A 27,467-nucleotide genomic window follows, 5' to 3' on the forward strand; every position below is an offset into this window, starting at 1 on the left:
CGATTTTTACATTACAAACAAGATCTAGAAGCAAAGTACGAGAACAGACACAAACTTTGCTTAACGAGTATGAACCGCGCGTTGCGAGTCACTAAAAATATTTAAAGATTTCAGAAATCAATTCAAGACATCACTCGTGTCTAATATGTATTATCCCTGAGGGGGTTATTGATAATCCCCTCAATAAGAGGCTATCCCCGCGCTTCGCAACTCGCGCGCGCTGATTCCTTTTATAATTCAGACACATATAAAACTAATTTATCAACATGTAATTGCAACAATAAAATTATGAGTTTCGACCTGGAAACTTATTGTGGAAATCGCCGGAATAAGAAGGCTTGCAAGCTTGCCTCATTAATTAATTCACAAACAAAAATTCCTATTACTTCTGATCCAAATCCTCTCCCCGAATTCGTTCCCCGAGTACCACCCTTGCACTCTCCCCTTTGCTTCTCCCCTCCCCTTGAACCCTCCTTGAACTCTCCGGTCCCTCTCGTCGAAGAGGAACCGCCATCCCCTCCCGAACCCCGTCAAAATTCCCCAAATTCAGCTTCTAGCCGAATTACTTACCGAATCATCCCTGACTCCCCTGACTCCCCTATCACTCTCTTTTCACCTCCCTTCGAATCTCTAATCCTCGAGTCGGACGACCTAGAAGAAGAACCTCCGGATCGCCAATTCTCGTGTAGCATGACCTAGAAGAAAAACAACCTCCCCCCTCACCCACTTCCAGTGTCGAATTCCTGGAAGAAGTTCCATATTAACCTCCCGCTCCACGTTGCTATTTCGCCCCCGGTTCCCTCCAATATTTTGATTCTATTATGGCGATCTTCCCCTTATCCTCCGATCCCCTTCCAGATGGTATCTATACCATCGGTTCAGATGGTTTTAACCTGGAAGAGATACGCACCGTTCTGCCCCATATTCCCCGTGACGCAAAAAATTCCCGTGTACTTGCCCACACGTATCCTAGATACCATCTCGTCCCAAAATTAATATTTTTAAATCTTTTTCCTCCCAACTTTGCCGTTCTAAATGAAATCCAAGAGTGAAGGATCTCATTTAATCATATTCATAGACACGCACGCACGCACGCACGCACGCACGCACGCACGCACACACACATTATTTACACATATCTCTCTGTATTTAAGATTACTCGAATATTGTAAAGCAAAAAAATAGATATCAAAGCTAGCAGAATCAAAATAACGTTAAAATTAAAGTCGTTAAAAACCCTAGAAGATTTTAAAATAAACCAATTTTTCAACATATAGAATCGACCTATAAAAAGAGAACTATACGCAACCGGCAAATTCAATCCATCGCATTCCCTAAAACCCTACGCCATTCGACTGTTGAACCACGCCACTCGCAATAACTGCCGATCTGAACGCGTAACCATTATCCATCCTTTATCAGGATCGACGACTGAGACGGGCTCCTTCCCCCATACTGTTTGATACGTTTTGACATAATAAATATTAAGTGAAATTAGTGTTTTCCCCGAGTTTAACTTAAACTCAAATAGAAAAAAGAAAACATTCAAGAAATATTTAAATAATTTTAATACTTTGAAGAAAACTGTAGATAACTGTGCAAGCAACATTAAAAAAAAATTTACCTTCTCCTCCTATTCCACCAGTATTTTCAGAAAGATTTGTTATGCTCATAAGATGCAATAAAAAAAATTTCTTAAAATAATATCTACCCTCTAGGATCCTATCCCCTCTACGTAACCGAATTGAAGGTTCGAAGCAGGTATAGAACGGCAGGGAAGGGTCTTCTCCCCCCCCCCTCCCCCAGGGCAGAAAGTAGGGCCGCGCCGCCGTCATCGCGGCGTGAAGAGGCCCGGGAACCATCCGGCGGGGGCCGGACCCCGGGCCTGTACCCCCAACAACAACAGGGGAAGAGGCGGGGGAGGGACGGTGTCCCTCTCCCCCGACCTAGGGCAGGCTAAGCCCTTAAGCCCTGCCAGGGGCGCATATCGCTAAGGCGCCCCTGGCGAGATGAGTCGGCCGCCAACTGAGGGCCACAAAGTTGATGCATTTATTTCAAACGTGTATTTAATTTTCCTACTCTGCACTGCATTTCAGATTTTTCTTTATATATGCTTCTTCCTAGAGGCGGGAACCTTGGTACACAGTTTGAGCCTTGTGTACAAAAAATTTTATCAAATTTTAAAGGATACCTTATTTTGGAAGAAGCGAATTATCCATATGTGGCCGGATGCTCGCTATAGTCCGTTCTTGTCTCCCAGTTAGTTTGAATTGATATTACCCTGAGTCCGGGGGGCTCTGCAAGCATGCTGCACGCGTTCCCGGAGCCCCCCAGTCATGGACCAGGGCAGGACACCCGGGGAGGTTTTAGTGGGTAGGCCCTCGCCGGCACGTTGCCGGCGGGGGAGAGCCCCACATAACCACCAGGCCTCCCCCGAGGCCTGGGATATGCGGTAACGCATTTCCTCTTCGTAAACAAAAACAAAAAAAAAAAGTATAGAACGGCAGATGCCGTTATAGAATTTTAAAAGCAGTCCTTTTCTATGAGTATATGAGTAACTTATTCCATATCGGTACAGATTGTACTTGTGTTAGCAAATACTGATAGATGCTATATAGCATTAACCGTTGGTGACACGTATAAGAAAATGTTTAAATAGAAGTTTGCTCAGATATCGGCAATCGTTTTAAAACATTTAAAATTATAAAACCGAAAAATTTATCAGTTGTTCTTTGTGATAGTTTGATCTTCAAATTGGAAAGTATTTCAAATACTTCAGCACTTACAAGGAAAATTTGCAAATTCGGAAATTCAAAAAATTCTGAAATTTTGTATGCACATAGAGGATTGTCCGTTCTAATTGGACGATTTCGGCAAGTGGCGACGATCCTGGTTAAAACCCACTGCAGTCGAAAATGCTATTAGTTTTGTACCGCGTGAAGAAAAATGAATGACTACAATGCAAGCAAGAATGCACTCAAAAATCTACGCAAAAAGAACAACAAGAAGAACATAGAAGAACACCAAGGAAAGCAGCAAGACGAACTGTCACTGCAGGATCTCCCGACTGAGGTTTGTATGGAGGAAAAAAAAAGAAACCACTCAAAAATTTAAACTAGAAACATACAGCTATAACCCTAAATGGTCAAATATTCAAGAAATCAGAAGTCCTCTGATTTCTCAGTCTCGTGTTTCACGTACGCGCGCGTATAAGTCCCTTTCTTCTATAAATCGCCGTTGTCACTTAAGACTGGTCTACAATGAGTTGCAAAGCGTAGTTGCAAATCGCGAGTGGCTAGTTGCCAGCCACAAGTTATAAATAATTTCAACGCCTAATCTGCATTTGAATATCGAGATTATCGAAAGATGCAATTTGAATGTTTGGTTAAGCGAGATATGTGAGTACCAGACGTTCAAGATATCACTACCGAAAATTGTCCTACCACAAATTACATTTGTCGTAATTCTTGCCGCGCTTCGCCATGCTCTTTCAATTCACTTTATAGGGTTAAGATGGTGCGATCGCCAGTTGCTGTCGCCAGAGTTAAAAGTTGGCCAACTCTTGTTTGACAATCGCGACAGCCGGCGCCACCGGAAATAGCTAGTTGCCATTTTTTGCAACTGGCGATGAAGCGTTTGCAACTCATTGTAGAACAGCCTTCATTGTCGATCTCGTTACTACTTGTTTATCAACGGCGGAAAGAATGTTAAACTAGTGACGGTATTAGACACTTCCTCTTTCTCTGTCTCTCACTCACAAAGTTTCGTTTATTTCGGATGTGTGTTTAATTTTTTTATTCTGCCCTGCATTTCAGAATTTTCCGTACGGATAATTCGATTCTTCCAAAGAAAGTTATCTTTTAAAATTTGATGGAACTTTTTGCACACCAGGCTCAAACCGTGTGCCAAAGTCCCCGCATCCACGAAGGAGCATACATGCAGAAAAATATGAAATGCAGGGCAGAATAAAAAAATTAAACACACATCCGAAATAAACGAAATTTTGTGAGTGGGAGACAGAGGACGAGGGAGCGTCTAATACCGTCAACAAAGTTTCGTTTATTTCGGATGTGTGTTTAATTTTTTTATTCTGCCCTGCATTTCAGATTTTCCTGCATGTATGCTCCTTCGTGGATGCGGGGACTTTGGCACACGGTTTGAGCCTGGTGTGCAAAAAGTTCCATCAAATTTTAAAAGATAACTTCATTTGGAAGAATCGAATTATCCGTACGGAAAATTCTGAAATGCAGGGCAGAATAAAAAAATTAAACACACATCCGAAATAAACGAAACTTTGTGAGTGGGAGACAGAGGAAGAAGAAACGTCTAATACCGTCACTGGTTTAACATTCTTTCCGCCGTTGATAAACAACTAGTAACGAGATCGACAAGGCTGTTCTACAATGGCCGGATGCTAGCTACAGTCCGTTCTTGTTTCCAAGTTAGTTTGAATTGATATTACCCTTACGCATTGCATGACCACACTCACACTTTGTATATAGTAAATAAAACACCATCTGTGTACCGTTTCAGTAGGTGTGCTGTTTAAACTTAGACATGCACATACATGGTGTTTATTATGGTTGTATACACCTTTTATCGTAAGAGATGACTAACCGACTTCACTCCATATAAATTACATAGAGTGTAGTCGGTAAGTCATGGTTATAAGGTTATAAGGTGCACTCTTATGGTAAAAGGTGTATAAAACCATTAATGAACACTCTTTACAGGTTGCACATCACTTCCTCACATCGCGAGGCATATTGATATGATATTTTTATATGTTATTGTTATTGTTTTATAACATTTTATTGTTTTATAACACATCCTTTAATAACATTATACGGTAACATTGATTTTTCATAATAATACATTCCTGTTTCATCCGTTTGGACCGACATTTTTCCTTTTTGAAATTGTTTGAAGTAATTCATCATTTGGACTTCAGGTAGGATCACCGAGAATCATTCTGCTCCCTTTATTGCGATTTTACTATCTTCCATAACGAAGAATTCTATCTTTTCATCAAGAAAGTCGATACCACTGGATTGTCTTATTGCTCAATGTCAAAAAAATAATAGAAATAAACATCGATGCCTAAACGAAGGTTTAATTTTGCGGCATCTCGCAGTATTTTATCAAAAGCATGGGGTAATGCGAGATCCTGTAATCGCTGTAATTCATCTGGAGATGGGTAAATTTTAAAGATTTTATATTAGTCTAGAGTCCTTCAACGGGTTTTCTTTACAAATTCTACAGCTTCCGATCTACGCTCTTGCCCGCAGATCTTCTAGCTGCACTATCCTATCTGTAAAAAAAAAAAGGAATATTCGCATTCCGTTTTTTTTTTATTTTGCGCGCAAGTTAATGTGAGGGTTTTTAATTTTATGCACTATATGTTCATTATTCAGATAAATCAAGACGCATGAAGATGTTTATATTGCTCCCAGATTATAGGTGCACCAATTTGTTTTCATAAAGAGAAGTATTTCTTCCAGTCATCTGAGTCCAATTGGTAGTGTCACCGAGTGTGCTCAGATTATTTTTAATATAATAATATGGAACAAATTTCTTCTCGTAATAAAATATTCCTGTTTCATCTGTGTAAATTGACATACCTATCTGTTCGCTAAAATATTTAAACCAGTTTAACGCTCGATTCTTTGGCAGGATTGCTGAGAGACAAGTAGTGTCATCTGTAGCAATTCTGTCATCACTCATTGTTAAATAATATAATATATTCTTTCGTTAGCAAAATAGGTGTAATTGTGGCTTTTAATTTCCCGGTTTCCGAGGAAATTGTAAATATAGATATTCTTATTAAATCAGTAGCTTAGAATTGAAGCTTTTTGTATCATATTATCGGTTGTATGTGCAAGTGCATAATCTTACAGTGTATGCAGTTTCTTAGTTGATGTTAGTAGCTTAATCATTTTAATTATTTTTAATGTTAACAGTACACAACATATGTTGGTTATTCAAATGAATCAGAAAATGTTAAAATGTTTATTTCGTGCATGAGTCTTGCATGGACCGTATTCATTGAATAGAATAAAATATCTATTCCAATGATGATGAGACTACTCCAATTGTATCTTCAATTGTATCCCAATTTTCTTTAATAAATCAATAAAGTACAGATTTTTCCTTGTAATAGAGTATTCCTGCTTCATCTAAATAAATGGTTAAACTTATTTGCTTGTGGAAATACACAAACCAGCTTAGTACTTGACCTTTAGACAGGACTGCTGAGAGGTAAATGATTCCATCTACAGCAATTCTATTATCTTTCATTATTAGGGTTTTAATCTTTTCTTCTTCGCAAAATTTGTTGAGTATTTCTTTTTTAATCTCGCAATGTCCGGGATAATTATAGATGTATACGTTGATATTTAATTGAGAGCTCAATACAGAGGCTTCCAGTAAAGTTTCGTTTGCTACGTGTGCAAGTGCAATGTCTTGCAATTTGTGCAAACCTTTGACCGAGATTAAAAGTTTTATTATTTTTGAAACAGTATTCTTAAATTAGTTTGCAGTTATCCATACTAATGATAATTATCCATACTAATGCGTCGCCACATTCCATCACGTATCCTCCTTTTTGAATCTCTCAAAATCATAAGATGCTGACCTCGCCAAATATTCTAAATAGTCCAAATCATCGATGAAACTAGTTTCGTTATTTGCAACGTCATAAGTCACATTACTATTAAAGGAATTTATGTCCTCACCCATTTCACTTCTTTTTACAACCAGAGTGTGCAACCCTCGCTATCCACAGGGATATTAAACATATAATCGTCAGGTAGAGTAAATCTAATACGATCTATGCCCTTAAGTTTGTTATAATTACGCTCCACCTGTTTACGCCAAATGTTCTTCAGAGTCTTCACCGCTTTACGCTGATAGACGCTCTTAGACTACAAGCTAACGTCGACCGTATCCATAACTTCTCATGTGAAAAACGGTATCAATTGAACATGCTATGAATATTTTTAGAACGTCCGATATGGGAAAAAATTATAAGAAAATTATAAAAAAAATATTTGAAAACTACTAACAAAGACAAGCTTTGCAAAATAAAACAACAATTGACAGTCAAACGAAAAAATTGTTCAAAATGGAAAAACAACACTAGCGTGCAGTCATCGAAAGAATAATAGAAATCGTAAAATTCTTAGGCCAACAATGTCTTGCATTTAGGGGAACATCGGATGTTTTGACCAAAGAAACAACAGAAATTATTTAAAATTAATGAGACTATTTGCTAAATTCGATTCAGTGCTTGCTATCCATCTTTGCCGTATGAAAAAGAAAACGAAAGTGCACTACACTATCAAGATGAAATAATTTCTTTGTTTTCCAATAATATTCTCATTTATATTTTGTCATTAATTAGAAAAGCTAAATATTATTCTATAATCTTAGGCTGCACACCAGATGTTAGTCGTAAAGAACAGATGACAATTATTTTGCGATTTGTATCGATAAAAAATAACAGTGTTAAAATAGAAAAACACTTTATAGGCTTTATTGAAATTTATAATTCGACTGGTAAATGCATCCACCAATTACATAGTTAACAAATTAAAAGAATTTAATCTTGACATAAAATCTTGACTACAAAATTTACGCGGACAAGGTTATGATAATGGAGCCAATATGAAAGGAAAAAATAATGGTTTACAGAAACATATTCTGAATATTAATCCTAGGGCTTTCTTTGTGCCTTCTACAGCTCACACCCTTAATTTAATAGTTAATGATGCAGCAAAAATTATTTTCGAGACGATCAATTTCTTTAAAATTATTCAGGCAATTTAAAATTTTTTTTCTGCTTTAACAAAATGATGGAGTGCATTAAATAATCACTTTTCAAAATTAACATTAAAGCATTATTCCGATACTCGCTGGGAATCTCAAATCAATGCTCTAAAACCTTTAAAATATCAGATTGGAGAGATTTACGACTCATTATTCGAAATATTTGAAGATTCTAATTAAAATTAATGCGCAGGAAGCCGACCTTCCACCAACGCTCTCCTGCTGAGACCGACTCGTTCTCCGAGAAAAGCACTCGAGGTCCTCAAGCCAAAGGAAGCATCAACTAATCCACCGTCTGAATAAGTAAGTTTAATTTGCCACGTTCATTTCTCCTTCAGAATTCCCCCCCCCCATCGAGTCATTAATTAGTATCTTTATTTCCAGTAGGAAAAATATTCATCCCTAGGAAATCGCAACCTAATCGCTAGAGTGGAAAGACTTCAGAAAATCCTAACAACAGAAAGACGCAAGAATCTAAACCAGAAACCAATTCCTGGACGGGCAGCGTTTTCAGAGATGTCCACATTACCTTCGCCTTCCCCTGTTATCCCCGAGGAGCGCGACTCACTTTCTCCTCCGCCACCCTCTTCAGCCCCCACAATATCATCCCACCTTACATACCGAATCTATCCCGACACCCCTTTGTCCTCCGTTCCAAGCCCATCATATTCTCCTGTCCCTGTAAATTTCTTTGATTCTCCTACCCCTTCGAATTCCACGTCCAGTGTGGAATTTTTAGAGGAAATATAGAAGCACATGAGTTCTTTAGTAAATGATACGAGCAAAAAGAAAAGAACTCGCAAATCAAATTTGAAGACTGTAATCAAAGATAGAAAATTAATAAAGCTCGATTAAACCAAAGTCGATCAGGTTCGCAAGGAGCAACCTGATGATGAAGCTAACTCAGCAAAGGTTAAGTCAGGACCGAAGAGGTCTAGCCCGGCAGTTAGAAGACGAGGCGACAAACGACTCGAAAGATTCAGAGATCGCAAGAGCACCGAGCATACAGCCAACGAACACAAGAAAATATAAAATTACAATTTGTCATTTGAATAGATATTGCTTTAATTTTGTTCAGGTGTATTATTTTAAAGCATGCTTTATGTTTTATTACAATATCTATTTCATTTTTTCTTAAAGGATATAAAGTTCGGATAGAAAAATGATTCTTAATCGGTGATACTGGTCATTCAATACCGAAGGTGTGAATAATACCGATAAGAATACTAACTCAATCTATGCAACGAAAACTAAAACCCATCAGATGATTCCTATTTCCTGGGAATAAATGAAAAAAAAAAAAAAAGTACAAATTCAGTTGAAAGTACCATCATTAACAACCGTATGAAAAAAGTAATTATCAGAGTTGGGAAGTTATATGATGTTTTTTGCTATAGAAGGTACACATTTTATTAAACATTTCTGTTACAGAAATTAGAATACAACGTTCTAAGAGAAAAGCAACTTAGAGCATTCATTTTAATATATGCTTATCAATTAGTAGCAAAGAAACTTACAAAAGAAAATATGCGACTAATACGCATTGTAGCATGGTGTATGGAACTGGTAAGTAATTTTGTAATGTACGTTCTGTTTTTTACGTTTTTAAACAAACTGATAAAAACACAGATGCAAGCTGCTACCATCGTGATTGACAATTTACAAGACCAATCATCATTTCGGCGAGGAAAGCCATGTTGGTACCGACGCGACCAAATTGGGCTGGCAACTATAACAGATGCCTTAAAATTGAAGCATTCTAGATTTTATTTAATACAAAAACATTTCAAAGGAAAAAAAAACGTGAATCTAATGGAAACATTCGAGGAAGTAAGTGAAAATATCTTTTTTCAATTATATATACCAATTATATAAGTAATGTTAACTTATCTGTTCTTTCGAATGCTCTAAAGTTACAGCATGAATCGAAAGAAACGATATAAAGGGGGAGAGAAGAGGTGGAAGCTAAGACACAGGCGCAGTCAAAACGACATACGTGAACAACCAAAAGTATCGGCAGTCATAAATTGATTGTTCAAGTGCGAACCGAAAAGAATTAATAAAAGCAATAAGGAATTGGTGAAGTGGCAAATTTAAACCAAAAGTATTTTGATTGAAATACACTGGAAAAACAATTTTGTTAAATTAACCAAAATTTGGTAAGTTTAACAAAATAATTTCGTTGAAATAAGCTTAACCAAATATTTAGTTAAGCTAACTAAAAAATTTGGTTCCTGCTACAAAATATTTTTCTTGCTGTAAACAAAAATATATTTGTGACAATAGTATATTGAAAAAAGAATTTGGCAACTATTACCAAAATTTGGTCTATAGTCTAAACTGTAAAGGATTAAGCTTCGATCAAGGTTACATCTAGAGCTTAGAAAAAAACATTCGAACATATTGTATGTGCGATCTGTTTGAAAAATTCGAAGTAAAAAAAAAGAACATCCAGTTCGAATTCTTCGGACAGTTCGAACTTAAGCAGTGATCGATCTGTCAATTCATTATCTCTGAAGCAGAGAGAAAGAGTTTTCTCTCTGCTTTCAACAATACAACAGAATTGCAAACAAATGAAGATTTGGATAATTATGAATACGTGAAGCTGTTACGCGATACATTCGATCGGAGTTTATTTCCGAGCGACTTCGATGGACAGTGAGCCGAAGATACAAATGGATTAATCTGTCCGGAAGAATCTGTCCAAATTCTATCCGAACGTGCCAGTCTTTATTGGAATTCATTTCAGCTTTCTTTCATCAAGGAGATGGCGGTCAGTCACCGGTGAAAAAACCCAAATGATTGGATAAATACCGCAGGGACCAAAAATTACCATAAGCGTAATGTTATCGCTGTTACTTGCATTTTCTTTTAAAAGTATTTTAAATCCAGTTATCCTAGGTAATCAAACTCATAAATAATTCTGTAACCGCGGTGAAGTTTTTCGTGCCTTTTCATTTGACACGTGCGCGTTTTACTCTTTTTCTTCTACATGTATGTATGTATGATGATTGTATCATTATACATGCTTAATTACACTCGCAATAGCGTGAAGCATATGTTTACTGATAATTGAAAATTGAAATACACGAAATAAAAAAGAAAGAGATGGAGAACGAAAAGTTAATTTATTCAGAAGAAAGTAGAGATGAAGAGAATACAACGAGTGCGTCGACAGCAATGTCAATAAGATTATAATTCGTTTCACTTTGAACTGATTACATCGAAAACGAATTACTACCGGTTTCCGAACCTGATACCGAGTAAAAGGCGCGACGTATAACAAGTGAAATCGAGGGCGAGATTGAGCGAGCACGAACTTACCTGTAAATGAGCCGACTTGATAAATATTATAATAGTTACATCCGTAATTCTCGTAGATGTAAGCGATACGTGGATCCCGCGAGAAAATTTCTCAATTGATTTGCATCACGCATTACGGAAATCGCCGAGATATGCAAAGCGTGCCTTTTTGCATGCGTTTTATCGTTTCTATTACACAGTGAAATTGCGGATATGCGTTCATACACCATAAATCGCGCATAACGACACCGTGATAATTGCATAAACGAGCGGAGCAGAATGCTTATTATTAGATTAGAAAACAAGGAGGCAAAAAAAGAGGCAATAAAAAAATAAATTTAAATAAAAAGGGGAAAAGATTTTTATTAAAAACGATCTAAGTTGGGAGGAAAGAAAAGTTGAAGAGAAAATCAATAAGCGGAAAATCAATAAACAATTTGATAGTCACTGGCTGTAGTTATCGAGAGTGATTTTATAATAATCCGCACTACAATAGTACCGTAGCGCGATATAAATGTGCCATTAACCGCTATTGAACAGCTACGTCGTTGTGGCTCGAGATATACTTTCCCTTCATTCAGAACTGGTCGGTTAATTGGGACTTATCATACTGTACTTTCTTCATTTATAACGTTTTATACTCTTGTATTACTTTTTAGCTTGCACTTCATATCTTTACAGCGAATGGAACACGCGAAGGTTTTATTACGCACAGAGAGAGAAAGAGAGAGAGAGAGAGAAAGAGAGAGAGAGAGAGAGATATGTGCGAGCATAATTGCACTTAATGTCCTCCAAATTCAAAATCCCGAGTCGTCAGTAGAAGAGATGTGGAATAAAAAGAAACGGTAAAATCTAATTAGGTGCACTTGAACGAAATTTAAATTTAAAATTTATGGCGCGCCATGGAGTTAACGGCGCGCGTTTATCTCCGCCTTCCGAAAGAAAGACATTGCGATTTAATCTTACTGTATCGCGCGCCGCGAAGGCCGATTAACGATAAATCCGAAATTGGCCGTAAACGTCCGAATAGCCGATAGCCGATAAAACATTCGCAATATCCGTTCGTGGAAAGGACGTTTCGCGAAAAGGGTGGAACGGTCATTGAGATTCGCGCAACAGGCTCATTGTATAAATCAATTCGAGATGGCGGAAACGCGATGTATAAATCGCTTGCGAAACGGTTCGGCAATTTATATGCCCGTATTGTAAACACCGTATTGCAAAGCTTGGAACTAGTCAACTAGTATACATGCAAGATGTTTGCTCATTTCGTGAATGCGCTGTGTAAAGTCGAAAAATCGAAGATCCGAGCCCTAAGGATTCAATTATTATTGACAGAGAGTTGTTTAAAAAAGGAGCGCTTCGATGCTGCGTCGATAAAAAGGCATGCACAGCAATATATTAAACGCCGAAGGAGGCGCTTCGGTTTCCTCAATGCGGGTGGGGGTAATTTTCGGTGAGCGACTCATGCCGTCACAAAAATCTCGCTCTCTCTCGATGACTTTCATGGCTGGCGGAACGCATCCGAACATTTCTCTACTGTGAAATTTCTATTGTGCACGAAAGTTTCATTCAAAGGGAATTAAAAATCCTCAGACGACAATATAGAAGGTGGCAAATCTCAACCATTTACGAAAACCTCTCGCAGTAAGATAAAGAAAGAATTGTTCTAATTCTTTAACCAGGTCAGTAGTTCGTTTGCGAACCACGAGGGTCCGACAAACACCTTTCGCCATCTTTCTCATTCGTCTTCAGATCTTCCGTTTCTTAAAGACACCTGCTATTCCTTCAGGAAACGTTCGTCTAAAGATCATCAGGATCTTATAGACATCTGCTGTCCTTTCGGACAACGCTCGTCTAACGATCATCCGGATCTTATAGACACACATTGCTGATTCCAGAAACGCACATCTTAAGATCGCGGGAATAGAAGCATTTTACACTCTCGTTAATAGAACGTTCTCGTTGCTTTGGCAATATATATAGTTTAGTACGGGTCAGGCTTCATTGCTCAGGTAACAAAATCTCGAGCCGCCCGTAGAATTGAGTGACGAAGTCTTTATCTCCTTTTCGTTTCTCTTTTTCTCGGTCACTCGCTCGCTCTATCTCTCTCTTTCTCTGGTTAATACACGTACCTCTCTCTCTCTTTCTTAAGCTCATACATTTATCTCTTGCTACGTGCAATTGACCGGATCTCTCTATCTCTTTCTTTCACAAGTGAGGAAGTCTCTCTCCCAGTCTTTATTTTAATTTTCAAGCGTTCGTGCATTACATTTGAATTAGTCACGTTTTCCTGTTTTTTTTTTTTTTTTTCTTTCAGCCGTTATTCTTTAACAGAACTTTAACCATGTTATAATTATTTATCTTTTGAGAATTAATATTCATAACTTATTTTAATAAATTATTGTTATTTTCTTTTACTGTGTCTCGTTTCTCTCGCCGCTGCCTCTCCACGAAATAATTTTCAAGTTTAAATAAGATCGATTTCAAACAAGAGTAGAAACAGAGAGCCCGTGAAATAAAAGAATGCAAGATTAAAATAGATAATAACGACATTAATTGCGTTAAAGTCGACACAGGTGATCATCCGGTGTTGCCACGCGTTTTAATGTCAATATCGCAATATACTAATTGGAATTAGTAATACTGTAAATGCTGCCAACTACGCACAACTTAATGCTTTGAAAAAAGAAAAAAACGGCTAACTTACATCCCGAGATAAATAATTGTATTATATACTTGTAAGTTTCTCTTACAAGTGAGTTAGAAAATTGAGGTCCTGGGATCCCAAGCGAACCAGTCGACACCCTAATATGCCCTAATGTCAATATGGCAATATACTAATTGGAATTAGTAATACCATCAATGCAGCAAACTATACACAACTTAATGCTTTGAAAAAAAAAAAACGGGTAACTTACAAAACACCCGAGGCAATAACTAACTTCTCATATCTTTATATCGAAAGATAACAGCAAAAGGAGATTATTAAAAGGTACTTCAAAATGTTTGCCATATTTACTGACAATGAGACACATAAAGTGAAAAACCTACAGAAGCTCGCATTGCCCCTTGTCGCCAATAAGGCTCTGCGTTATGCCTCTAAGTTAAGCCTTCGTTTTGGCACAGACATTTATTTTTATAATACCTCAGGAAATCGAGAGATAAAAAGGTATAGTTCTATAGATTTCATCAACGAATCGATAGAATTTATTATATTGGAAGACGACAGGATCGCAGTAAAAAACGCTCCATATCTTTCTGCGATCTGGCCGGAAATCCGCGCAACAAAATATTTTAAATACTTCGAAAAAAGGAAACTACCAATATAAGAATACATCAGGGATATATTATTATGAAAAAATGTTACCACCGTATCATGTAATAAATCAAAACATGTCTAAATTCGGCGATACGTCTCAATGGTCTGACGATCAGTTACATCCTGAGATAAATAATTGCATTATATACTTGTAAGTTTCTCTTACAAATGAGTTAGAGAATTGAGGTCCTGGAATCCCAAGCGTACCAGTCGACACCCTAATGCGCTACGCTACGTCGCTTACTCGAGAATCGAACTGTCGTTCGAAGATCCCTGTCAAGTAATCGGTTCTATCGATCTCGCTTTTATTTAAAGGCATTTAAATTTTATTTAACATTTTGTTTATACGATTTAAAAGACACTCAAATAAATGTATAAATTAAATTATTATTCATTGTGACTTAATCTTTTTTCAGTCATGCCATGTGACATCGATGGAGTGATTTAAATCTAAACATTTAAATCTAAATCATGTCATATAAGGATTAAGAATCAGCGACAAAATAGTCCAAAGTGTGTGTTACAATCACAGATTTAACGAAAATCGTGGCCGGGCGCGGTATAGAGGCATAACTCGATCAACGTTACACGGTGACTTGAATTGCCTCTATGAAACTGGATCTTACAATCTCGTTAGGCCGAGCTATAAACGTCGACGTTCGTTTCGAGATGCGGAGAGCCGCCGCGCTCGTGCTTCGTACTCGTATTAACAAAGTGGGTCAAATTGACATTGTGATTTCGCAAAAGGATTATTAGTTGGCCGTCGGTGATTTTAATGGCGTACTCGAACGTAGGTTTATGAAACCAGTTGGCGCGGTTTTTCTCCGTGCTATGCGAAAGCGCGCGCCTCAAAGTGAAACGAGTTTCCACGCGGGTGTGCGCGAGCAGCAACCGAGAACAACTGAGAGATTTAATGTTACAAATTACTACTAAAGTTTTTTTTTTATTCAAAAAATTAGAATAACAGAAATCGTCAAGATGAGTTAGTCAAATTTAGATAAGGTAAATATACATTTAAGTTATTATTATTATAAAATTAATATAATTATAATCGAAGATAACATTCAATTTCATTCAATGTCAAAATATGAAATATTTATTAATTTTATTTTACAGGGACATCTTATCAGACAATATCCATGCGCCAATAGTAATTGAGCAAATAGATAAAGAAGATGATTTCTCGGACTTTGTTATTGAGTTTTGAGTGGTTGCCTTTACCACAATTACAAGATCCAACTAAAATCTCTGACAAGGAACTGGTTTTGTTGTTGGCAGCCTTATATAAACTTATAAGAAAATGTAAGGGCACTGCTGATCCTATGTTTTAGTTTTTATAGAACAGTGGTTTTATATTGAGTGTATGGTTCTGATATTAGTTATCATACCATTTACGTTAATGAGACAATACGACAATTTATGCACTACTAATAATGTTGTTAAATCTTGACAAAAAAAATCCTACTCAGAAGTAGAAATACCAAAATTAACAACTATACTGTTTATTATATGATACGCTTTCAATCTGATAAAGATTATTAATCCGGGGGAGATGTAATAGATTATTAAATAGTATAGTATTAACAATTCACGAGTCTTAAGAGTTGACATTTGAAAACGTGATTTTACTAAGATTGAATCCAAAAACGCTTCAATTATATAGTAGTAAAGAGCACTGCTATTAGTAGACATACTAGATATTTCATTTATTATTCAGATGTTGACAATATAATAACAAAAATGATTGATAAGATAATAAGGCGATAGTTAGATTATTAGAAATAATTTAAGTAGAAATCAGGATTGATCGTCTAATATCTAGACACTACGAAATTATTATCTGATATCTCTTGACCATTAAGAAATTAGGAAAATGTTTATATATAAGTTTTAAATGACAAATTTTATAAATTTTACATTTAAATTAAATGCATAAATGATACTATTAACTAATGAATGCGATCAAAAATTCTGTTATCAATGTGTGTAAGATACTTTAAGCTAGCGTCAAAATGACTCAGGCTAGTATATCCGCCAAGACAATAAACGAGATTACGATTAACTTCTTCCTTGCACAGACCCTCCCTTCTCATTCGCCTTCTCATTTACCGTTCCTTAATCCTATTTCCTGACACTAATTAATTAATATTCTCCCTATCTATTATTTTTATACCCCCTTTACATGTGCATCATGATGAATTGGGAATTATTATATTACGCACAAATGAGGTACATTTGCTGTAAATATATAACTTTAATTCATAATTGGTGCATGTAAGTGTGGAATATCGATACTTTAAACACCCTGGACTCGGACGAGTCGACGTTCACATAATCGCGCAAAATTCGTGACGCTCGACCGCTCGGCGCGGCCTTGACGGGATCCTCGCGATGTTAGGTCGTCGACCTTCACATCCCACGCTTGCGTCCGCGCGAGAGAGTGAGTCGTCTGAACAAACTATCGGTTCCTTCTCTTTTTTTCCGTCTCTTTCCTTCTTACTCTTTTGTCTGAATCTGATAAATACGTGTCACGAGGCGGAACGCGACATGTATATTCTCTATCGAGAAGCATTTTTCCACAATCCATTTTCCTTTATTAAATGAGTTAATGGTCGGTAATAATGGAAAAATATTCTATGCGGAATTGTTTCTCTTCATTTATTATTGAATCATCCATGTTTTTATAATCAAATTGTCGTTTCGATCTAACGTCGTCGTACGATTTTGTCGTCTTACGATTGGTCAAGCGGTGTCAGTACCGTCAAGGTATAGGATAAGATTTTCTGGGTCGCAACTTTCATATATGGTGTGGGCGGTTTATTTCGCTTGTCTCATAGTGTTCGCCGAAGGTTAGCTCACTTTCGTCCAGCGCAGAAAAGCGCTGTTCCCCGAAGTAATTTCGCAAATCGGATTATACTTGTTTGACTAATTCATGCGGTCCGTCGCCGATCCTTCTTCGTCTGGTTCACAGATGTTTAGCGTCGAGGGAGTCGCGGTCTTCCGACTTCCAGTTTTCCGTTCACCAGCGCTTGCCTCTTATTTTTACTGCTTTTGGGCGGACCCTGCACATGTCAGGTGTCGAGCAACTGCGTTAATTCGAGTAACCAATTCCGGCTTACTTGCACGGCTAAAGTGGACCACTTGTCTGTGATCTGCGGCATGTCGGTCGCATCGATCTCGAAAGAAAAGAATCGTTACTCCACAAAACGTAACATTATTAATGTAAATAAAGTAACGAAAATAGTAACGATTCGTTAATTTTTGAGTAACCGTAACGGTAACAAGTTACTTTTATAAAATAACTTTGCCAACCCTGCTTATAGTCAAGTAAGATAAAAGAACACAAAAAAATTTTACAGCTAGTTTTCTCATTCTCAAATTTTGTGTTATGTTAACATTTTATAAAAAATTGTATACTGTTATATTTCAGATGGCACTTACAGAATTAATTGGGATTTTCATCGGTGCTCTAAACGTTTTATGGTGTTCAATTTCTGGCAAAAGAGGAAAGTCTTCTACGTTAAACCCGTAGTACCAACTGGTAATATGACCTCACATATTTTTAAAAAAGTGCAAATAGGTAAGTATCCACCTAATATTGACATGCGTAATATAAATATAACTACTTAAATAAATATAAATTTGATTTTTATATTCAAGTATATATTTGTGTATAACGTTATACAGTATTTATTAATCTAAATCTTTCATTAAAAGTGCAAAAATGAATTTCATATTTGAAAACTACTCAGCAAAATACTCAGCAAAAATACTCAGCAAACAAAAAATATAATGACAATAAATATGATACAGGGTTTACGCCTAAAATATAAATAATTTAAATTACACGTATATGATGTAAATTATATTTTAAAGTATATTTTACATGTTATTTATGTAAATAATAATTATAAAAGATTCAGCTAGATTTTATCAGAAATAGTGAAAATTATATTCCATTTTTTTATATTTGTAATATTATATTTGTAATATTATATATTTTTATTTTATCAATACTAAAATCACATATATTTCCATACAACACTGATTGCTACAAAATGTTATCAGAAAGTTCCAAATCTTTCATATTTTATGTTGAACACTTCTGAAAGTATTCTGCAAAAGACCGTATAAAATATTGCAATAGACAAAAATCTATTACATGCAAAAAATTGTCAAATTTTTTGAATTGGGCAAATTTTTTGCTTGAGTATAAAATAAATAAAAATGTAATTTCTGAAATATTGAAATTGTCACGTCCGCGACGTTGCGAGTATAAATTTTTCGACACCGATATTGAACAGACGGGCAAGCCGGCATTCGCTAACAAATCTAACTGTCAGGTCGCATCCTCTTCTTAACATTCCCCAGCGCCGGATAGTCGCGGCAGAGCGATCTGCACGCACGGCCAGTAAGTCGTAAAATCATATTTAACCTTTTCCAGTGACGAAAGGTTGCTAGAGGAAAACTGCGCCTACGACACTCGAAAAGTAATAAAATCTCAATCCAACATTTTCCAGTGCCGGATGGTCGCGGCGAAGGAATCCGCTCACACGGCACTTGAAAGCTACCGCGACAGAGAAATCTGTTGCGCGACCGTTAAAGTCATAAAATCGTGAACTGACATTTCCTTGACATTTCTCAGTGCCGGATGGTCGCGGCGGAGAAGTCCGCTCGCACGGCACTTGAAATTGAGTTTCCTCATTTAAGAAATCTGAGTGGTGGTTGCATCAGCAGCAACCCCCACTAAGGATACCGACTTGCCGCGCTTTTTCCAGAGCTTTGTCTCAAAATCATATAAATAGGGATGCAGCCCGCGACGCAGTGCAGTTCGAACTCGACAGTAGAGATCAGGGCTAGTGTAGCCAGGACGGTTCCGTGTCGCAATTGTAGCGACCGAGTTCCCCTGAGCTACTAGTTCGCGTTAATCCAAGCGAGTCACTCTAATTCTAATCTTAATTCTAATTCGAAAATCCATTCTAATTCAAACTCTAACTCAAGTCCTAAATCGAGACACATTCTAATTCCAATTCTAATTCTAATTCTAAGCCTAACCCTAAATCCACCGTTATTTTTAATTTTACTGTAAGCTTAAATTTAATGTAATCATAGTTTAAATTGTGCTTCTGTAACCCACTTCTTTTACCCTTTATATCTTAGTAATAAAAGGGTAGTTTATACACACACGCTTTCGCTTAATTTCCACGCTTAACCTCCCCCGCTTCCATGCACCCCCGCTTCCATGCACGCAACACCGCGACGCGAGTGTAGTGCATAACCAGAAGTACCACGGTCGAGGTCCAAAGACAACCGGACACCCGAGAAGGACGAGGACGATCATCACCTGACCAGAGCGGCTACCAAGGCATAGGCAAGAGTTTCAACAGCAACCGCCATTCTAAAGTTAAGTCGCAACGTCAAATAAAGCATGTCACATAACGCGTATTTTTCAACTCAAGCCCCATATTTCAATTGGCTTAATTCCGCGTTGTGTAGCCTGGCCACTTTCCATCAGCATCAAATTAATTACACCATCATTTGCGACAGGTGCCAAAATAACCTCCCCCTTCGCGACCGCGTATTTTACAACTCAGTCACGCGTCACTATTTAATTGTCGGCGGGGACGAAGAAGCCATACGCTGCTCGTCCTGCAATTGTTTAATCTCCTTTCCGGAGACTGCGGTGGACTGCGTTGAGTGCTACGAAGCACTGAACGACCCTTTTTACCTTCAGAACAAAGCAAAGAATTAATTTGCACATATGCTTTTTGTTGCCCTTGTAACAATCCAAAATATCGAACGTAATCTTCTGACATTGCTACTTTAAAAGTTTCCCATAGAACTAGACAACGTAATTAACGTAAATGTTATGTATTTCATAAATACAGGATTACGGAAAAAATGGAGGAATGCGTTTCATCAAACACGCGAATAGCAATAAATATGACATTATTGAGCGAAAATCAGGACGATACAAAAAATGATACAATAAAGAAGCTTGAATCGAAAATTTCTCTCCAAAAAGGGAAGAAAAAATTGATGAAAAAGAATACTAAAATCATGCCGATTGAAATAAAGTTTAATCATATGAGTAATCAGTTGTGCTGCTTGCATTTCACTAATGAGACACAACGAGGTAATAGAACAAAGAAGCAAAAGACTAGAGAAGATAGTAATAATAATAATAATAATAATAATAATAATAATAATACAACAACGAATAATCAAATATATGGAATCTTTACATTTGAAACTGCAGACGTAGAAAACAATTCACATGATAGCGATGATTCATCTCTTTCACACATAGAAAAAGCTTCAAGTGTAGGTTCAGAAGACGCGAGAGCACAAGAATATGAAGACCTTCCAGTATCCATCGACCACCTGTATCGAGATCTAGAGCGTCCCTATCACCGCGAAAATAATTATGAGCATCAGATGATGAAGCATATGCTGATTGACACATTCAAACTAATCGCACACATCATTATAAGGTCATCACCTACTTTACTGTGGTGTTTCTTATGCCAAAAAGAAATTCGTCTTAAAAAGCGAACAGACTCTACGGCAAATAAACTTATTCATCACATCCGTAATTGCCTTAAAAATCGTAATTGTTTACATAAAATGGTGGAAGAAAAAAAATTATCAATAACTAAGGAAGAATTTACCGTAGCACAACTAGCACGTGAATATATCATCATGCTTCGCAAAAACTACCATTATCTGGATGGCAAATTCAAATATAAGATAAAGGAACTTGGAAGGAACTTTATAATCGAAGATTACAGATGTTTATTATGCGAGCAGGGTAATTTTATGGATAACACAAATCACCAAATTGAATTAGACGGTGGCAATTACGAGACAATAAATAGACACATAAGTAGTGAAGCACATCAATATTTTAAGGAAAAATTGGAAAGTGTCGAAGAAGTACAAAAAATAGTAAGTGTAATACACGATGCTTTTCGTTCTGAAAAGGGCAAAAATCATCGTTGTAACTTGTGCAAGTATGAAAATACGTTAGAGGTGGAATTTATCAGACACTTAACCGACACCGCTCACATCAATCAATTCACAACATTGTCTGAAAACGATAGAAAAAAATACAATCATTATATTTGCTATGCCTGTTTATTGCGATGGTATGGACATAAAGAAAGTTACATACAACACAACAACAATACAAATCATAAAACCGCAATATCTTATTATCCATATATAGAACACTTGCCTAAAGACTGCTTAGACCTGTTAAAGTATGTTAAACAAAACAAGAATGTCATTGTTACCGACTCTAATTTGACATTGAAAAATAATAATTTACACCGTTTGCTGCGCCATTTAAAAAGAGATTTGCTGTCAACTTTTCCAAATATAAAGTTTACCCTTTCGGATCCAGGATTTCCGGATTAGCTTTACCCAATAGCGATGTAGACATATTTCTGGATTGTGGTAAGTTGATTTTATAATTTAATTTACATAATCGTTACAAATTATTAAAATTTGAAACGCAATATACTATACACAAAATATATGTATTATTATTTGTTACAGAAATATTAATATTTTAATGTAACTATCATTTTATCTTCAATTTATATAGAAATAGGTTTCCATTATCTATTAAGTTATAATTAAATATTTTAATAATTATAATATTGAATCTATAAACGATATATACATACATAATGATTATACATAACGACCGCAAAGTATACACAATAATAATGTAATTTTTGGAAGAAAATATACATGAAAATATAATTAAAAATGAGACTTTGTCTCAAATGCGTAATACGAAGCATTATGTGTAACAACCTAAAGAGTATAGTTTTTTATTATTTTTATTAATTAGTGAGTTAATTTTTTTTGTGCATTATACTATTTTTATTAATAATAACTTTTTTATATTATAATATAGAATATACATATAGAGGCAGAATCTCGTACTCACGGGCCCAGGAGATACTCGAATTTATTGAAAAGAATCTACAGGCCCTAAAAAAGATTTGGATAATTAAGGAAGCAGTTTTAAACTGCAGGACACCTGTTATAAAATTACTGTATATTCCTTTAAAACTGAATTGTGATATAGTGGTTACAAATGGTCTAGGAGTACAGAAAACAAAAATGATTAGGTAAGTTTCTGGTCTGTGTTTCTGATAAAATTTTTGTATGAAAAGAACATATTATTCTCTGTCATTTCCGGAAAATCCATTAATTCACAAGGAAAGGCTCTGAGGTGTCCCTCTCCGATTTTTATGAGCCTTTAACACATTGTAATACAGATAAAAATAACAGACACGTATTTTTTTATACGTTTTCACTTTTAGGGGGTAAAACACTTTGAAGAAAACTGGTTTTTTCTTTCCAAGCGAATATCGTTGACACTATAAGAGATGGAAAAAAAATGTTCTGAATAAAAGTTGAATGACTCGAAGGGTACTTTACAATAATAATTTTAAAAAAAACTTTGTTTAAATTATTTTTCATATTTCCATTAAAAGATAAATACAAAATATACAGGGTGATTATTAATGACTGTTCCCACTTTTTACCATAGGAGCACGCATTTGTAATTTCTAATATAATAATATGTTAGAAATACGTATCCGTCAGTAAATCATGCTTCTATGGTAAAATGTGGAAACAGTCATTAATAATCATCCTATATAAAACATGTAAAAATATTAATCTAAACATATAAAACGACGAGTACAAAAATATTAATCTGAATCATCGTATAGGTGCCAATTTGTATTATACTTTTCGACAGTTTTAGAAGAAATGCCAGTTAGAGTTTTCTTCAAAAATCTTGTTGTATAAATACACGCTTTTCGAAAATATTTCAATTTGCTTGAATCCATTGCCTGTGTTATATTGTGTGATAAATCAAACGCGCGATAAATCATAAAATTCGTCAAAAATTTTCGTCAAAAAAATCACGTACACTTATTCTTCAATCTTATAGGCTCAATCAACTCTTGAATCCAAGACCTACAAGAAGAAGATTCTTCAATCTGCAGACCATCTTTAAACGAGAGCGGATCCATTAGACAAACTTTAGTCGCTAAAACACCCGAAGGCGACGTACTCATCATTTCTGAAAAGAACGAGAGTTTACTTATACAAAGCGGTACTCAAGAATCGAAATTTACAACCCGGCTTTGTTTGTTCGAACCTATGTTTCATCACGAACGGAAAGATGATTCATATGGAAAGCGAGTCCCAAATAAACGGACGCGGCGATATAAAAAATCGAGACCGAACGTTCCAAGAAGAGGAACCGAAGATAACGAATCCCTTAAGCGATTGGATGATGCAACTGCTCCTCTTAGAGTTAAGAAAAATCGGGAGAAGATGGAAAATTAGCCAACGAAAGATCATACGAGAATATGATTAGTAGTGAGCGTTGGTGAACTACCCAACGAATAAGCTCAAAATTTCAACAACAAGGAATCTCCAGGGAAAGGGAAAAAGCTCAAAAAGCTTCACCCAATCAAATCCTCATCTCACCCACCAAACTAATCTCACGCCCTTTTCCTAAGCCCTATAAAATACGCGGCTTCAATCGAGATTCATTCATTCATTCAAAAAATTCAAAGTTCAAGTTCGCACTCACATCCATGCGTTGCAAGTGTCGAAGCTGTGCGCGTTATTTTCAAAATCGTTTTAAACTTAGAATCTGCGCTTAAGAATCACATATATTAAAACTCCGAGCAGCCCACCGTTGAAGCATTCCCAGAGCGAACAGCCTGCGCTGCGTCAAGCACCTTTCAACCCGCAGATTTCCATAGTTCTTCCCTTTCTCTTCTTGTCTAACTAATAAGTAAGTTTTTTCTTTTTTTTCTCTTTTTCGGTTTTACTTCAATTTTCCATTCAACTCGCCAGGAATCAATCGCTAATGAGCAATCACAGCCGTTCATGTCCCAGCTCCTTGTTCCCAATATTATTATTTTTATTTCGGATTAATACAGCAATTCTCATTTTAGACAATTCCCGACTTTCCCTCTAAATATTTCTTAAATCTCTATGTAAATGAAATGTTCTACTTCCATTCTTAAATCTTAGGTTTTGATTTGATTTAATAGTTAAAATATGAATCTCAACGCATAATTACAATTCCCGTAACCGAAATCAATCAATTCCATCTTCTCCTACACAAATGTAATAGAATTAAATTTTTTATTTTTTTATTTTGTACTATAACTCCTAGCGATAATGCATAATACTAATTTCTTCAATAACCTTTAATTAATTTCTTGTTTTGTTCACTTTTACAATTATGTATCGATATTAAACAATGTATATAACTTTTAAACTTCTGAATAATCATTACCTAATCGTTTTGTATTTTAAACTAACCGATTACGTACTGCTGTCTTAATTAATAATGATTACCTTGTTATATTGTTTTCTTTTTTCTATTAAATAACAATAACCGATAATGTATTCATTTGCTAATTCCTTTTGAACCTTTATGTATGTAAAATTCAAATATTAGAATATATGTTAAATTTTAGTTTAAAGGAAGCTCCAATGTAAAATTTTATTTCATCAAACCCATCTCGTACTCACACACTAACCTCCCGACTCGAAAAGATTACACTCGGTCCGATCCCGAGTTATAGAGATTGAATTCTCTGACTCAAATTAGGACCAACGATCGCACGATTTTGAAAAGGCGTTAAAGCGTGTCATTACACGTTGACGCATAATTTCGGAATCTTCAAAAGTGCGTTCGGCTCGTGCCGCACGTCCCACTAGTGCGGTCACGAGAATAAAAGAGTTTTTGTTGCATCCTTCCCTGCCTTCCTTTCCTTAAGGCTGGATGTAACAATATATTTAATAATATTCTTGAAATATTTAATATTAATCTTTATTCAATGCGCATGCATTGAATAAAGCGAAAAAACCGTCATCAACCGTCGCTGAGAATAAAACCGAGAATACACACACTCTTGCATATATGTGTGCTGCCAGCTTCACACTAGCGCGAGTCTGCGAGTTTGCGCACTCTGCGCATGCAGTCCTCGCAGTTCTCGTCTTTTGTGGCATGTGTAAGCACATGTAAACAGCACCAAGCAGCACAGCGTGAATTGGTGTGATCTTTATTCGAACCATTTTTTAGTCACAATTGAAAATTTCTAAATTCATACATTACCCCCTCTACATTTACGCCAAATTTTATTAAAATTAGAAGTTTAAAGCGATAATCTGAAAATATATTTTTCAAGATATTTCTCAAATCTGCAACGATTCTCTAGCTGGTATAACGGAGAACCTTGGATTGAAGGAACGCAAGCCTATAGAGACATGCAATATACATGTAAAATGCATTTCTTGGTACAAGCAAAATTATCTAAACTGGATGACAATCAATTTGAGAGCGAAGCCGAAATTGTGAAGCCGTGGTGTGTCCAGATCACGAATTACTTTTAAAAGATTTCACCGCGGTGTGCCCATTTAATCCACAATCTTTTTATCAAATGATTAATAAGACACCGTACAACTTGAAAAACTTGAATAATGCAAATATGGCGATTGTACAATGCTTTTTCTTGAGTGTAGTTTTGCTTTGGCCGCAAAATATTGGAATACATAATGCAACCAATGAAGAAATCGAGGCCTTTTGCCATATGTGGAGATGTTACGGATATTTTCTCGGAATAGAGGATGAGTACGTATTTCGTTTGTATAAATAAAACGTGAGACTTTATATTTTATATTTATGTAATTTCTTCAGGTACAACATCTGCCGTGGCAATCTCGAGGAAATAAAGCACCGTACTCGAGATTTATATGAATTGATGTCGAGTAATTTTAATAATATTACACCAAAATAGGAACACATAACGAGATGTTTCATCGAATCATTAAATTATTATCCTTTGCTTTATCTGCCTTACAAGATGGTGGTAGTATTCAGCTTCAATGGTAATGCAATATATTATGCAAAATAATTTGACATTAACGGCACTTTGTCAATTATTTGAATTACTTAACAATATTTTTTCAAATCCAATTTTTAAAAGTACGCCTTACTATGTGAATAAATTGCTTAATCCATCAGGACTTGCAACATACCATGTTGTATGCTCATTTTGTAGCACATACTGCAGTGAATATTCGAGTTTAAACTTTGAAGATATAAATTGTCCTGCATGTCATCAAGTAATCAAAAAAAGTAATGATTTCAAACTTTTCATAACTTTGGATATACGTACTTCGGTATTCACTTTATTGGAATGTAATGATTATTATTACAATTCGATTCTTCGAGAACGAACTAATAGTAATATTATTCGAGATATTAACGATGGAAATTTGTACAAAAACTTTTTACGCAAAATGTCAATGGCAGATCGATTTTCTTTAGAGGTTCAAAATGTTCAATATGGCCTATACAACTTATTCTAAGCACATCCTCAGGATATTAGAAAGTCCCTTGACATACATCCGCAGGATGTCCCAGGGATAAATTTTTGTTATGTGGGACATCAATTTTACAATTCAAATATTAATTATTTGTTCTAATCTACAGATTTAATTTGTGGAAAAAAAATGTACATGAAATCAGTGAATTATATAACAAGATATCTATATGCAACGTATTTAATTAAATGCAAAACTTCACCTGAATTTAACAAAATAAGCACAAATGTCATGGATGCATTACGGTACATTATCATCATCCAAGATTTATACATAGCAATAAGAAATCGCATGATAACAGTATCACTACGACTTCCAAAAGTAAAAGATAGCAAAAGCAACCTAAAGTCTCGAATAATTTGAGGAAATAAATCGCGAAAACGCGAATAATTTTTCAAGAAATCGATAAAATGCAATCTCGCGGAAGTTTTAATAAATTTCCGAAAAAACTTGCGAAACATAGAAATATCTAAGCCAACAAGATAGAAAATAAAGAAAAGCCCAGAGTGTGCCACCGGTTCGAAGTTTGGAGCAGGAGTGAGAGTCAAGAAATTATCGAAAGCAATCACCGGCT

The 27,467-nt window shown here is 35.9% G+C and overlaps 1 protein-coding gene and 1 long non-coding RNA gene across 2 annotated transcripts; both read left to right on the top strand.

Moving 5' to 3' along the window:
* The first annotated feature begins 2,909 nt into the window (after positions 1 to 2,909).
* LOC120359622 lies at positions 2,910 to 4,303 on the top strand. Its single transcript, XM_039457694.1, has 2 exons — positions 2,910 to 3,072; positions 4,107 to 4,303. Exons 1-2 carry the CDS (start codon positions 2,947 to 2,949, stop codon positions 4,284 to 4,286), a joined length of 306 nt encoding a protein of 101 aa, XP_039313628.1. The 5' UTR covers positions 2,910 to 2,946; the 3' UTR covers positions 4,287 to 4,303.
* Positions 4,304 to 4,321: 18 nt separating this feature from the next.
* LOC120359623 lies at positions 4,322 to 10,987 on the top strand. Its single transcript, XR_005576399.1, has 2 exons — positions 4,322 to 8,130; positions 8,212 to 10,987. It is a non-coding gene; the product is annotated as an uncharacterized LOC120359623 (long non-coding RNA).
* The last annotated feature ends 16,480 nt before the right edge of the window (positions 10,988 to 27,467 follow it).

Source organism: Solenopsis invicta, chromosome 14 (genome assembly GCF_016802725.1).
Source record: "Solenopsis invicta isolate M01_SB chromosome 14, UNIL_Sinv_3.0, whole genome shotgun sequence".
In the NCBI taxonomy this organism is placed as follows: Eukaryota; Metazoa; Arthropoda; class Insecta; order Hymenoptera; family Formicidae; genus Solenopsis; species Solenopsis invicta.

What these genes read in the sequence shown, in the direction of transcription:
- LOC120359622 (XM_039457694.1), top strand. Translation starts at nt 2,947, where the DNA reads ATGAATGACTACAATGCAAGCAAGAATGCACTCAAAAATCTACGCAAA. An exon ending in TGCAGGATCTCCCGACTGAG is followed by an intron (nt 3,073 to 4,106) that starts GTTTGTATGGAG and finishes CCTGCATTTCAG; the next exon opens with ATTTTCCTGCATGTATGCTC.